Here is a 16,158-nt window from a genome sequence, read left to right on the forward strand (position 1 = left end):
AAGATTTCCTTTCAGGTTGTCTATAAAGATTTGGGCAGCAATGACATCATAGCTTTTCCTGCTATTCTTTGAGACAGGATTCTACAAAATTCCCATACATTTGATTATACAGCGTACCTTAATTTGTTTACACTTCTTTAATTCAAGTACTGAGAGCTGTGTAGACAATGATAGGATTTAATGTTTTAAAATACACCTTAGAGTTTTTAAAATTTATATACACTGATAACAGTTTTGTCAAAAGATGTCTTATGAGAAAATTGAAAGAGACACTTAGTAAGTAAGGAATTTGGAAGACATGGGCCTTATAGGAAATTGACCATTTGTACACCCTTGCAAGGTGCAAATTCCTAGTCATGGACTTCCAGAACTGCAGGCTTGACTTGTCCAAATTGTGAGGTGGATGGTGGGGAGGAGGGAAAAGACAGCTGCTCTGAATTATGGAGGTGCTGCTATCATTCTCAGTCTTCCTTGGAAAAAAAAAAATCCCCTACTTTCCCTGATTTCCCAAATCTTACCAAAGGCTTGGAGGTCCCATGAGAGTTCCCACATCAAGATTTCACTACTCCACTGAAGATGACAGATACATATAACCACCATAGGGAAACCTACCCATTAACAAAAGAAACAAACAAAAAAGAAAAAAACAAAAAAACACAAAAACCTACCCATATACAAGAAGTCTACAGTCCAGGATTCCATCGACAAGACTTAATTACTATTGAGTACATTTAGAATTATGTGTTTAAAAGATAATGGCAATTGGAACTTTTGTGTATATTTTACCTAACGATAATATATTTTTATCTTCATCTTAAAGTTATAAGGACTGGAGAAATAGCTAAATATGATATAATAATATTCCAGAAGTTATGTTTTTATTGTTTTATAAGAGGATAAAATGTATAATTTTTAATATTTTTTCTCAAAAATTTGACATTGTTAAGTGAACAGTATAAGATAAAGCCAGTAATTGTAATTATGACAATAATGCAGACTTTAACACATCATATCATTAAAGGTATTCCTGTTTTTCTTTAAATTCAACAAGTGTTGAATTTATGATTTTTATGCATGGGTGTGTAAACATTGGTGTGCTGTGTTTATAGATTATGTTCTTTATTGCTGGTGAATAGAAATCAAGGAAAATATGAAGCCTGGAAATCACTGGTGTTAAAGATTGTAAATAAGCTGCTGATTAATTTTGGTAATTTTTCTATATTTTTTATTGTGAGAATTTGAGTGCCCATTTTTCCTGCAATATTTTTACAAGGTCTAGCTTATCATATTCACATGTCACAATGAAAATTAGTCATGATTTCTTGTTCCCCAAGTGTTTCTTGTCCCTTCTGGACTCTGCAATTAAACACATACTTAGCTTTTTTTGAATAACAATACACTTTATTTTTTAAATTAACAAAAATATTGAGATGATCGTGCAGCATTGTCATATGCCCTGCACGCAATTTCACCTATTAACAACTGAAGTACATAGTTTATTCAGAGTTTTTTAGTTTTATCTATTTTTTTTTTTTTTAATTCCAGGATGCCATAGGACTTTTAGTTGCCACATTTTCTTAGGTTCCTCTTGGCTGTGACAGTTTCTCAGACTTCCTTTGTTTCTGATGACTTGACAGTTTTGAGGAGTACTGGACAGATATATTGTAAGAGGCTCCTCTGTTGGAATTTGTCTGATGTTTCTCTCATGATTTAGACTGGGGTTACGGGTTTGTGGGGGAAAAACCACAGAGGTGCCAAGAGTGCGTACCATCAGCATGATTTTTCATTTTCATGTTGACCTTGCTTACTTAGTGTTAACAATTAAACATTTTTTATGACATGATATTTAGAACACAAAGGAATATGCATGCATATACATACTTATACATACATATTTGTGAATGATGATTGAATAACCACCTATAATGCCCTTTCACTCCCCATCCTTGTCAAGAATTAATCACACTGTTTTGAGTATCTGTGGGCATCAAGAAATGCTTTTTGAAGACCCATTTGAGTTTGCATTTTTTTTTTACGTATATTATCAATACTTTTATAGTGATATGGAATTGTGAGATGAGTTGAAATCCATAAATAAATTGACTATCTGATCTTTGTCCACACTAGACTTTTGTGTATGTCTCATTATTTTATTTAACCAGTTATAAATTTCCATATTTTTCAAGGATAAAATGATCAATTAAGCTGAGGCAGAGAGAGAAAACACATTCAGTGGAATAACATAGGTTCTTTTCACTGAATTCTAATCTTTCCAAATGATGACTATAAAATATGCACAAGTAAATGAATCCTTAAAAGAACATTCTTACTTAAATTCTTTATTAGCTAAAGATGCATAAGTTATAGAGGCTATCACAATAAGCATAGGAATTTATTTGAAGATATGGAAATGTGATTTTTCTAGCCCTAGAATCTTAAATAGATGTTTCCCCCTTCTTCATTTGTTACTGTTCTGCTTTCATTTTGACAAGTACAAACTGGTTTCAAAGAGGCTACACAGATAGCCTTTTTGTGTGTTTATTTTTGAAGGGGAAATTTTAATTATCATCATATGTTGTGTGTCTCAATTTAATAAATGAGACTTGAGAGTAGATGTGTATTATAAACCCTGCAACACTGATTAATTAATCGTTAAGAGTGACAAATACATTATCTATAATTGGTTTGTATTGTGTTCAGTTTTAGAATACTTATTTCTTTGTTTATGAATGATGTGGCATGTAAGTGAATCACATTTTAAGCCCAAATATATTTAGTTTTAGAATTATTTGTTTTTATGTGATTTAGGTCTTGGGATATTTGGAAACCAGTACAGCACTTCAAATATTGAAATGTCATTAGAACCCACATGCAAGAAGCCTAAGGAGACCCCAGTCAGCCCCTTGTGTATCTTCCCCAGCTTCACCTTTGAGAAGTCGATCAGGGAAATGCATGAAAAGAGCAGCTTAGCAGAGGTGGTCTCTCACCACCATCCTCATAGCTGAGAAAGCCAGGGCCTGGCCTAGTGGAGGCCGGTGGCAGTGGTGAAGCTTAGAGACTATCCTTTGTACCACTGCCAAGGCTTCTGGCTAAATATGCAAATAGGAGTAAACAAAGGAACCAAATAGTGGTCATTGTTAACAAATGAGTTAAACTGAAGGGGTGATGATATCTCTATCATAGAGCCTCCTTTGCTTTGCATTTGTTTTAATTTATGGAGTGTTACCATGTGTTAGGCATTGAGCTAAGTGTTTCATATTCAAAGATAAAATGAAAAATTCTTTACATCAAGAAACATCATGTGATGGAATAAATGGTCAACTGAAAAGACTATTTAGAATTCAGTGCACTGGAGGAATTCACAGCTTTGGGGACAGATTTGCCTTACCCAAACCAGGCTGGAGGACGGGAGAAAAGGATAGATTTTGGGAGTCACTGATATCTGGATGGAACCACAAGGAGTAACCAGGGTCTCAGCTAAGCTGGGAAGGGAGTGGAATGGTTTTTCTGGCAAAAGGATTAGCTGGTGCAAAGTTACGAAGCTTAGAAAAACGACTTGCTTGGGCAATCTTGAACAGATCTGTGTGCCCTGGAGGTTTGAGGGGTTTTAAAGAGAGGCTGGAAAAATAAGACTCTTGTCTTTGCCGGGTAAGGGTTCAGACTTGATCTTGAAGTCTAAAGGTAGCCTTCAGAGGATTTTAGGCAGGATAGCGATGAGATCAAGTCTATATTTTAAAGTAAGTGTTCTGACCGCTGTGTGGGAAACAGGGTAGAACAGTGTAAGACTTTGAGAGACTGCTTGTGAGATTGTTCACTAATTGAGGACAGAATTATTACACTGGCAGTGGCTGGTTGAGTGGAGCATGTGAATTCAAGAAACATGAAGGATTGAGAAGCAGTAGGTTCTAGAACTCATTGAGTATTGGTATAAGGCATTAAGGGTGATGCGACGTTTAGAGATTGGTTACCTGATCGCACCTTTTGAACACAGTGCAATTTTTAACAGAGACCTTAAAAATATTAGCTGTTTCCACTTTCCCTTTCCTTTCACAGTATCATTTCTGCATAGCTTCGAGAAGCCTCAATGATTAAAATAAACATATTCTAATAGCCAAAATGACTTCAAAGGCAAAACCACATTTTAGCAACTTGTGAGATAACTCATTTCACAAATTTGCCTGATCCTTACTTCACAAACAAGCAGGTCTCCTCTGCAGTGTCCCTCCATCCCCCATGCCAGTCCTCACCATTGATGACAGTCTGCTGTGGAGTGTACTCAGAAACAGGATGGAGAAAAGGGATGCCTCATCAATAAAACAGTCACACTTCAGTGCAGAGCCGAAGTCAGTCAGCTGTTGGATTAAAAGAAAACAATCTTCCGCTTCATAGTGTTAACATTTTAAATCGCTTCAGTGTTTTTCTTGCCATTTTCAGCAAAAGCATTTCTCCTTTATCTGGGGGACCAAGTTCATGCCTGTGGCTGTACTCTGAGTTCCACAGAATGCAGAGGCAGGAGAGCAGCAGATTTTGAAAAGTGGCTCCTTGAACTCATAAAAACAGAGCAGAACGGTCTTTGCCAGGGGCTGTGGGGTGGAGGAAATGGGGAGATGTTGGTCGAAGGCCACAAACTTCCAGCTCCAAGGTGGATAAGTCTGGGAATTGTACAGCATGGTATTGTTAATGATATTGTACAGTTAACGATATTGTGTTGTATGCTTGAAAGCTGCTGAGAGAATGGCTCCTAAATGTTCTCTTACACCCACCCCCACCAAATGGTAACTCTGAGAAGTGATAGATGTGATAACTGTTTCCTTAATCATTTCATTGTATATAAATATAAATGTAAATATATGTTGTATATATATTTTAAAAGCCTGTCCAGAAAGTCCACCCATTGTTAATATAATGAGAATGGTTTGTGCAGCATCGATGTAACCTGGCAGCCAAGGGGAGCAGACTGGACTGGGCATGCGTGAACAGTGATGACTTCACTGTACTAGTCAGTGAGGGCGGTAGACACCATTGAGTGAGCATGTGTACTGTGTGGCTGTCACATTCAAAATGACTGAGTGAACAGAGCAACGAATCTGCATCAATTTTTACATTAAGCTTGAACATTCCTCCGCGGAAACTATTTGGATGATTCAGAAGGCTTTTGGGGACGAAGCAATGAGTGCAGCACAAATAAGTGTGGTACAAATGCTTCAAAGATGGCCGAGAATCTGTTGAGAGTGATCCATGTTCTGGAAGGCCTGCAACAAGCAGAACACCTGAGAATGTTGCCTGTGTACGGGCTGCAACGAACAAAGATCAGTGACTGACAGTGCGAGAACCAGAAGCTGATCTAGGGATTCCAAAAACTAGCATGTCTGAGATTTTGAAGCAGGATCTTGGCATGGAACGTGTTGTAGCAAAATTTGTTCTGTGGCTTCTGCTAACAGAGCAGAAGGAACATTGTGCTGCAGTTGGGAGAACTGTGTGAGGTCCCAAGGTGCCTACTTTAAAGGGGACAGAGGCATTGTAACAGAACCCCTGGGCTGCTCCGATTGAAACAGAACTGACAGGCTGTTTAGTTAGGGGCCCGATTGCCCGCCGCCAGAATTATAACTCTCAATACCAGAGTTTGGTGAAAAGAAAAAGAATTGTTTATTTGCACATAGTCCTGCCTCCCCCTCCCAGACCTGGCCAGTCTTAGGAAAGTCAGAAACACAGTTTCCCTACTTCCTAGGCGCAGTTCAGCTTTACCAGTAGCTGCCAATCACTCAGTTCTGATTGGGGAGGTCCTTTCTGTGCTGTGGTGCCCTCCAGCTCTCAATGCAGGACCGCCTGGATTCTCAGCCTCCTTGTAAACTGCCTTCTTCCTGCAAACCGCATGGATCTCCTCTCCTTCTCAAAGCAGCCTGGCAAGAGCCTCTTCTTAAAGCAGCCTGGAGATCCCTTCTCCAAGCCAGATGGAGGGAGCCCACAAGAGCCAGAGAGTGAGGGCGTGAGGGCCAGAGAGAGCGAGCCTCCTAGAGCCAGAGCCAGCCCAAAACGTCCGCAGCTCCTTCTCTCTTCCTCCCTGCCTCCTCTCTCCCCCTGCGTCCTCTCACGCAGTGGGTGTTGCAAAGAGTCCTGACCATTCACAGAACCCTCCGTAGGCTCTGTCTGCTTCTTCCCTACCAGCCCACAGTCCAAGATCCCTCCCATCTTCCTGAGTTGGAAGCAAAGCGGATCTTTGCAACAATGTTTCCAGCCACTAGCTCCAGGCATGCAAGGGCATCCTGAAAGCTGCTTCCTGCTCCCTATCTCCCAGCCATAAACTCTGGGGTTTGTTTTTGGACTCCCCTGTTTCTGTAACAGCATCATTGTCCTGTGTACAATGTTTTTTGTATCTTTCTCTATTTTCTACATTACATGCCTGAATACTTTCTAGATAGATGGTGTATATATATATATATATATATATATATATATATATATATATGCATTGTACCCCTTAAACTTACACAATATTATATGTCAATTATATCTCTTAAGTTGGGGGGAAACATTTAAATAAATGTTTTTTAAAAACTATTTACTAAATATAGTGTGTGACATCTTTTCTTTCTAAAATATTGTTTTACCCTTTTTTTTTTTTTCAGGACAAGCAGAAGCTACAGGACAGTTTACGGCAAGGTGCCACTATTATTACCACCTTCATCAAAGAAAGAAATTCTGGATTCATTGGCCAGCTTCTGGTAGCCTGAAGAACACAGAGAAAATTACCAACTGAGTTTATAGAAACATTTATCTAAGTACTACATCTCCCCCGTGCTTCCCTTCATATTATATGTGGTAGAATGTTTAAGTTGTCTTTTGTGTTTCACAGTTTGCAGAATATGATGCTTGCGTTATAAAAGTGGGTCAATGTCTATATCTGTGAAATTAAAATTTACTTAGTTTGAATGTCAAAAATAAATGGCCTGAACCAGAAAAGAGTAGGTAAGTGGAAAATAATAGCCCTCATATAATCTTTTCAATAAAAGCATGAAAGAGCAAATAGAAATAATGTTGAGTGAGCTAATCCTCCAAGGAATGAGAAGTTAGAAATCTTGAACTATTATCTCTGTGTTAATTAGTAAATCACACTATAATGAAATTGATAGATAAGATTCAGAATTATTCTTAATTCTAAAATTGTCCTCTCACCATGAGATACTGACTTATGTTCTAATTTTCCATGCCTTAAAAAAAATAAAATAAAACAAGACAGGAGATAGTAGGGAATTCTGGTTCAAATATCTTCACCATTTGTCCTCTCGTTACTCAAGATCTCTAAACGAGATGTTATACACTCCTTGATTTATGAAACATAATATTTACTTATTTTAAGAGGCCTCTGATTTTTCTGAATGAATGTAAAAGAAGCCTGGAAAACTTCACAAAAGTGAAGTTAACTTAGTCAACCTCAAGTTAGTCTTTTAAAATGCAGGGAGTCATTGCAGGTCCAAGATTTTCATTATTCCTTTGATACAGATACTTCTTTGTCCGTCAAGTTTTTATTCTTTCAAATTTTCACTGATATATACATCTTAAATATTAATCATTTCCCCTATCTTACATGCATTGTATAATTATGTACATCCAGTCACTAGAGATGTCTTTTATTCCTTATGTACATTTATTTTCTAAAATCACCGCAGATCAGATTATTCCAGGGTTTAGGCTGCACATGGAAGCAATGATAGTTGCATGAAATATTTTCTATAATATATCTAGCTTGTGGAATTTCTTCTTAACATTTTGGGTAATTTTCCCTATATTTCTCAAGTATACCTATTAGTAGGGAAGTTTATACTTTACATTTAAGCAATAGTGAGTAGAAAATAATGTACATGGAGTAAATATTACAATTCATTTCCCTAACAGAAATGCATTTTTCAATGTAATTTGTATCTAAATTTCTGGACTTGCCACTTTTTTTTTTTCTCTCTCTCTCTCTGGGTATGTTAAGAAATATAAACTAAATCATTTAATTTCAATTCTAAGGGTGAATATATATGGAAAATGTGTGAATTTTGGATAGAAGGCCTATGTTGTTTAGGTGGGGGGTAGCTGTGTTGTGAAAGTTCATGCCTTCTGCTTGTTGAAGTCTTCAGGTGAAAATGTTTTTAAACATTTGAAATTGCATATAAAGGCAAATACGGGGGCAATTGGGGAGACGTTATCAAGGTTTTAAAGAGCGGGTGAATGTCTTTAACTTTAAGGCAGGAACTGGGCATATCTATGGCACAATAAAATCACTGTATCAACTGAGGGCTGGCTGAATACCTTAGCTTCAGCCTACTAATGGAATGTTATACCAGACAAGAATTTATCTGGGAGTAATCAGTATGACTGTACCCCAGGCAATTGGAAACATTTAGCGCAATGAGGTTTAGCTAATAAAATATTAAATTGTGTCTAAACTAATCACTACCATCATCATCACCATCATCATAAAATTTTATTTTATTTTGTCTTTATAGTTTACAAGTGATTCACAGCATTGGAAACAATTTAATGAAATCCCCCTACATCTTTTACTGTTTAGATGGGAAGTGATGCTCAGGAGTCTTAACTACCTTGCCCAAAGCTATGGGGCTGCTTAGTAACAAAAGGCAGGGCTTAAAGTCAGGACCACTGTATAACCACTGTATGACTGTGATTGCTGGCAAAGGACATCTGGCAGAGAGGTTGTGGGAAGTCAGCCAGAGGCTCCTAATGAGCACTGGAGAAATGGAGAGAAGGGACAGATCCACCCATTTACCAGAGGAAAGTCCTGAAGCTTTTGCTTTTGTTTTTAAGTTTTATTTTTTATTTTAAGAAGACGGGAAGGGAATGAGAAAGAAAGGGAGAGAAACGTTGATTGGTTGCCTTACGTATGGGCTCTGACCCGGGACCCAACCTGCAACCCAGGCCTGTGCTCTGACCAGAGTCCAGTCAGGAACCTTGCGGTTTGTGGGATGATGCCTAACCGACGGAGCCATACCAGCTGGAGCAGCCTGGGAGCGTTTGGCTTTCTAGCCACCTTTCCAACATACGAAAACCGTAGCAAAGGGTGAAGACAGTGGAGAGAATTATTGACCAGGAGAGAAAGATAAATTAGCTGTTTCTATTAAGAGATCCAGAGGCTTACTTTCAGGAGAATCGTCGATTTTCACTTTCTTTTCCAAAACCCCTTAAAACTAATAGTAATTATGCCTCAGGTCGCTGAAATTGCTTTCTACTTGTGGACAATTTTGTAAAATAGATGGTCTTTTTCCTAAACGTATGCTAGTTAATCAAATGCAATTTAAAGCTAGCCTTTTTAGAAATTTAACAGTGTGATCAATAGTTTGATTAATGACATATTCGTAGGAGGTAGTAGCTTTTTCATTAAAGTGCTCAATTTGAGAGAGAACTGGCTGTATGTGTACTCATTTACAGATAAAATTCAGACCTTGTGTATTCTACCCAGAGCCATTCTTACTGTGGTTAGTTTAAGCACTTTGCATTAGTTTAACAAGAAAACATTCTTTTCCCATGCTACTTTATTATAATTATAATCATGTTTTCCTTTGTATATAGTAACACGACTTTTTAATAAAATCAAGTGGTAGAATAGTTTCTATATTGCATCTGCAAATTTTACTTTCTTTTAATGTTTAATTAAGGAAGCAAAATCATAATATTTTAATAAAAATGTAAAGAAAGAAGAAAAACTGAAGTTATTTTAAAAGTTTAATTAAAAAATAAATAGAATAAATGAAAATGCATATCATTTTAGAATCTATTAGTATGGCTTAAAATAAATGGACCAGAAGTGGCACTGCAGGTGGTTATGGCATTGTAACATTCATGTATGTTCTTATACAATTCTAGTTTCAAAATTGTGAAAATGTACGGATATTTTAAAAGTGAACAGTAACAAACTACTGTTAAAGATTCTCAATATATTCTCTTTACAAAAGTAACAAATAAATAAATAACGATATTTTAAAATCAAATGGCAGTTTTCATTGGTATTTACTGTAAACATGATACAGAGAAATCTGATCAGATCACTGGGGAGGAGTAGGAAAGGGGCATAGGAGTAGGTTGCCCAAGGCAGTGGTAAACAGTTTAGGACCGGACTGGAAGAGAAGCTGAATGCCTCTGGAGTGCATGGAATTATGGGCCAGAGGATTTAAAATAAAAGGACGGCAGAACCTGGCTCTTGGGCTCTCTTCCTCAAGGATACCCTGGATGATCATGCTGAAGCTGCCGGCATTTCCCAAAAGATGGTGTTTTGGATGAGAGAAGCTCCTTGCACAGCCCAGGATCGGGCTGGCCTGGCAGGGGGTGGCAGGAATATTTTTCCTTGAGTGTTCTAGAAGGGACAGGCTCCGAGTCAGAAGCCTGCCATTCTTCTAAAATTGTGTAGCTTTTGTATCTTATGTTGTTTTAGTTTGTAAGCTAATCCTATAGAAATAAGATAAAAACGAATAGGAATTGATAGGAGAACTCAGGCGTTAAAGAGTTTCGTGTTAATCGAGAGGCTTAAGTGATTAAAGCTGTAACTAAAGAGTTAAAGAGTAAGTAGCCTTAATTGATAGTCATAAGTGACTAATGCACATGGAAAGCTGTTAATCCAAAATTGTGTAACTTTTGAATCAATGCTCCTTTCCTTTATCACTAAAACTTTGCCTCCAGAATTTTGCTTACAGGGTGGTGGCAGGCAGCAAGACCCTACTTGCTGTTTGGTAACATATACATATGTTTTCAAACTAACTCAGTTACAGCCGAATAACTAAATATAACCTTTGTTCTGAAAATATACAATGTGATGTTTTATATCATATAGAATTTAATATCCAGATATATTATTCTATAAAATATGTTAAATGTTTGCAAAACCAGAAGTCTCAATCAGATTTTTTTCTTCTTTCCCTGATACTCAGCAGGTTTCTGAGCAATAATGGTGGCTGCAAAAGATATAAAACCTATACTCAGACACAATGGGAAAGAATACTGTGATCACTTAACAATGATGGCATGAGTGTGGTGGGTTGAATTATTGTTCAGAAATGTTCTTCCCCTCCACTTAGTTTCCACAGGAGGGATCTATTTCTAGCTCTTGATTTTGAGATTCATCATGTGGCCCACTTTGACCAATAGAGTGAGTCAGAATAGCAGTTCACCACTGAGACTAGGTCCTAAGAGACCATTCAGGTTACTTCTTGCTCTCTTCCACTTCTGCCACCACCAGGAGATGAACATGCCCAGCCTGGCTTGCTTCCTCCAAAAGGGAAACAAGAGCCCAGATCAGCTGATCTCTGATCAACACATGAAGGAACAAGCCCAGCTGAGATTAGCAGAGCCACCTAGCCCAGTTCAGTTGACCTCCCACAGACAAGGGAGTCAAATAAATGCTCATTGTTTTTTAATAGTAATGAGTTTTGAATCTTTTTATTGCACACCAATGGTAAGCAAGAAAAGATCTGTGGCAGTGTTCGGTACATTTGCCCTCACGAGTCCAGGATATATGTAGAGACACACATTTTGCTAAAGCAAAATGCTTATAAGGATTGAAATGTTGGTCAGGGAAATAATCCTAAAGTACTAGAAGGTTTAATAAAAGACAAAATAGACCTGAATGTTTTAGAAAGATTTTCAAAAGAGGTGAAACTTTCTTCATTCCAAAATGATGCTGAGTTAAAATATGGGCATTTAAAATAATAGATAATAAAAATAACTAACATTTAGTAAAGATTACTATGTCCCAGAAACTCTTCTTAGTGATTTACATGTATGTAACTTATTTTCTTCATAATAACTTTATTTGCTAGGTAGCAGACCAATTTCCATTTAAAGATGAGGAAACCAAGGCACATGCATTTTGAATAACTTATTCAAAGTCAGTCAAACAGCAACTGGGAGAAATGAGATTAAAATTTGGTTATCTAACTTTAGAGCTTATATTCCTAAGTATGATGCTATACAATATTACAAAATATACTATTTTAAGATTCCTTAAAGAATGACCCTCAAAAATGGGGATCTCATGTATCTTTTTTTTTTCTTTAATAGCAAGAGAAAGAAAACAGTTTCTATACTTTCAGTGTTTCTATTCTCTTCCTTTCCTTTGCCTATCATCACCCCCAACACACAAACGTGTTTTGGAACATCCTTGGATCTGCATGTGCCAGGAAAATCTGCAAAGCCTGATACTCATCTACAATTATCATCAATGCTATCTGTGAGCTCTATAGCTGTTGGGATTTCCTCAGGCAATGAAGCATCAGACAATTGGATAATGAAGAATAAGATGAAAAAGTGGATGAGATGAATTGGAGTTGCTTATAGCCACCCGTGCCTCAGCAATGCAGGAAGACGTGAAAAGTGAAGTTGAACTCCATCATTGTATTTATGAGAGAAAGGACGATCTAGAGAATATCCAGGCATGAGGAAATATGAAGTCTTCCCCTGCCTTGAGATGTTCCTAAGCACATATGTTCACAATGTTTACTCAATGGGAAAACTGTGGGGTGAATGGTGCTCAGTATGAGTTCGACCTGAATGGAGCCAGATTGTTTTTCTCTTCCCATCTGAAATATTAGAATCTTTGATTTTTTAAAAATGTCTTCACAGCTGAAATGCATTATGCAAATTTATTCTCTGCTTAGTGAGGATGCTACCAAATAATCTGGACAGTTGTTAAGACATCTGGGTCTGTTTAGCAGCATGAATAAAGCCTGGCTTGTCGAATGCAATGTTTTTTCTCCCAATTTAACCTTAATTAATCCTTGCATCGTGTCCCTGAGGTAGGTCTGTATCAACTTTGTGATATGACAATTGAAAAAGGGCAGATGCAGAGGTTTAGGGCTCATGATCACCCAGTACGCTCAAAGCTTGGGAGTTTGGGAGTCCAGAATCTCTGACTCTACTTTGGGCAGTTTTTTAGAGATTAGATTACAATAAGGAGGAACTATTCTTTACTTAAGGTTTAAAAAAAATCTGATTTGAAATCTACATCCAGAATTTTACCTGGATGCATTCCTTCATTTTCCATTTTGCAAAATTGCAGTTAAGCCCGCAGGCAAAAGCTTCAACACGGCAATCCTAGTGATCTTTTTGACCTGAGTGGAGACATGATTTGAGATTCCACACAGAGGCCAATTTTGTAAGAATTTCCCCTAGTCTGTAGACTGTAATAATTGGGTTATTTGGATGAGGTTTGGCACAGCATCTAGTAGATTAACTGAATGAGGTTTCTGGAACTCTGCCATTTTGGAGCTATCTATTTTGTTCTTTGTTCTACCTCATTATGAAATGGACTATTGAAATTGGTTGGTTTGTTGGTATGTCAGGGTTTTTTTTTGTTTTTTTTTCCCCCTCTCCTATTCTTTACATCTGAGCCCTTAATTTGGTTGAAAGCAAGCTCTTCAGTCTAAGTGGATAACAAAACAACCCTTTGAGGAGCAGGAGGAAATAGATGATAAAATCTGTATGTTAGTAATTTTTTTTTCAATAGTTTGGAGGAATTTCTTTCCCATCCTGTGTGTGTTTTTAAGACCCTATTAAGTTCATAGTTCCTTTTTCTTTTTTTGTTTGAATAGAAAATAATTCTCTTTAATCTGCCCCTGAGTTTTAAAAATGTATTATTGAACTGCCCAGTTCAGGAATTCAGTTGCCTGTTTTACTGAATGGGGATGTGTATGACCTGATAGTAAAAGAATGCTATTCAAAGAGATTTCCGCCTGTTTGTTTCTTGGATCAGTTACTGTTCTCATAAATCTGGAAAGAAGCCAAAATATGTAAACAAATTAAGAGTTTTGAGGATCCCAGTGGGAATGCCCATAAATTCTACCATAAATCAGGAATTTAAGATAAATATAAAATGCTATAATAAGATAGCAGGGAGAAGCAACTGTATACCCAACATTCTTTGCCCTGGTTTGGGAATCTTAATGGATATTTAAGAATTTGGGTTAATTATGGGGTTATGTATAGCACTACTTTTTACCAAACCTCTGTATGTTACCTAAATGGAAATTTGTTTTTATTTTATTAACTTTTAATTTTTGCTTAATATCAAAGAGCTCTTCAACTCTGAAGCCACTGTTTAATATTCTCTTAGTACATTAACTATATGTCAATTATTTATTCTTGTAATTAATAACAAATTAATGTCTCTCTTTGCATATTTACATAAATTTGTGATAGATTTACATAAATGTGTCCTCCACATTGATAGACTGAGGATTTTTCCTCTAGAGCTTTTTTGATACACACACTTCTCTTCTTGCAGCTGTCTGTCTCAGTGTATGAATTTAAAATTATGGTCTTTTTATTGCCTTTGATCCAGAGTTAAAACTTAAATGTAAAACTTCCTCTTAAGAAAGATTACCCGTAAGTTTAATTTCACCATTATGGTTCCTTTATTAATTTCCTCTTGATGTTTTTGTTTGTAAAAAAAATAAAATGTAGAGAAAGAGAAATATATATATTTTTCATGTCAACATTTTCTTAAAAGAGTTATTCTAAAACAATCGCATTGTAAGCTTGTGCTTTGTATGCAACTACAAGAACTTATAGAGATTAGGCCTCAATGATTACTAAAGTACATTTTAAAATAAATTGGGAAAATAGAGAAAATATATTGTACATATATACATAATAAATGCATATTTATACATAATAATTATACATAACAATGCTCATTGGCAATGCAGATTAATTGTATAACTTTAATATTGGTGATTTCACTAGCCTGTGATGCAAAAATAATGTTACACTCAGAAACTAACCTGACTCACAGCATCCTCCCCAGCAATTTCCTGCACACAGCTCAAGGAGGTAGAGCCTGCACTCTCCCCAAAACTGCCATCACCTATCTGTCACTACAGTGAGAAGCAAAGGTAGGTTTGCCACTCACATTAGGCCTGTTTCCTCGTGATTTACTCTCAGGAGCACTTTAGATTCCTGGATTTTGGGACTATCTGTGCCTGGACCAGAGAGCAAGTAGTGCCTACTCTTTACTACATCCCTACCCGAAAGGCTTTTCTTATTTCTGATGTTAAGATTAGACACTCCCCAGAATGGGTGATGATACTATCACCTATTATATCCAAGATAAATGCTCCTGTGTTAAACACAAAATAGTGTGACTATTGATACATATCCCAAGATCTCAATTTTTCAAAAAATCTTAACTGTGATCAACTTGTAACACTAAAAAAAAAAATTATGTTTTTAAAAAATACCTTGTACCTAACTGGAAGAAATGTTTTATGAGACTGGAATAAATTAAAGAAGGCAGTTTTAAAAAGTAACACAAGTATGGACAAAGTAGGTAAAAGAAAAGACTCTGCGTTTTTTCTTCATAAAATCTCTGTGATCTTTACTACGGTGAAGAAGTATCTTGGAGACAAATTAGCTATTTAATCATAATCATTAGGTTGTGTTTTACTCTTTGCCAAACAGTGTCCGCAGATCTGATGTAACTTTCTTGAGAACTCAGTTATCCATATTTTACAGAAGAGTCTGAGGCTCAGAGACCACATGAGAATCCTCAGATCACACAGCTTGTAAATGGCACTGCCAATACCCAGATAAAAATTATGACAATCGAAGGCGATATGGTAAAAATGAAATAAATGGCATCATTAAGTATTGATAGGTGTTCAGGCAGAGGATATTCTTTCTCCTTATGTCCTTTTGATTTCACTTTGGTTCTACCAATATTTTTCTCTAAACTTTCCTATAGGATAACACTTTTTTTTTTTTTACCAATATTCACATAGCACCAGGAGATACCATCACTTACTGATTACATAATAAACTGAAATGTTCTCTTTATAAAATCTCTGTCTACTTTTAAGATATAATCTCCTTGAGGCTAAGCATTGCTTTACCTATCTGGTTAACTTTAACTGTCAATAAATGTAACAGTAATCTGCTAAGGTCCCTTTCAGGCATAAAGTTTATTTTCAATCTAAAAGCGTTATCAACAATTCTTTAATTAAATCTTTATTGGTTGGCATATAAACTCTTGAGAAATTTACAGACTTGCACAGCAAGGAAGACAGAATATATGGGGATGGCAAAAGTAGATTTGCAGTGGTGAGTATACAAAACCCAGTTATATTATTTATTAATTATCGCATTATTTAATTGTATTACAAAGTAAGC

At 36.5% G+C, this 16,158-nt stretch overlaps 1 protein-coding gene across 1 annotated transcript in view; it reads left to right on the forward strand.

Annotated features, from left to right (window-relative positions):
• CRPPA (CDP-L-ribitol pyrophosphorylase A) overlaps nt 1-7,676 on the forward strand; it is a 189,745-nt gene extending 182,069 nt beyond the window's left edge. Inside the window, exon 10 of the mRNA XM_090287818.1 lies at nt 6,627-7,676. Coding sequence (XP_090143944.1) covers nt 6,627-6,731 — 105 coding nt within the window. The 3' untranslated portion in view covers nt 6,732-7,676. The remainder of the gene's footprint in view (nt 1-6,626) is intronic.
• The last annotated feature ends 8,482 nt before the right edge of the window (nt 7,677-16,158 follow it).

The sequence above is a fragment of the Furipterus horrens genome, unplaced genomic scaffold, assembly GCF_987537825.1.
Source record: "Furipterus horrens unplaced genomic scaffold, mFurHor1.1.pri manual_scaffold_9, whole genome shotgun sequence".
Classification (NCBI taxonomy): domain Eukaryota; kingdom Metazoa; phylum Chordata; class Mammalia; order Chiroptera; family Furipteridae; genus Furipterus; species Furipterus horrens.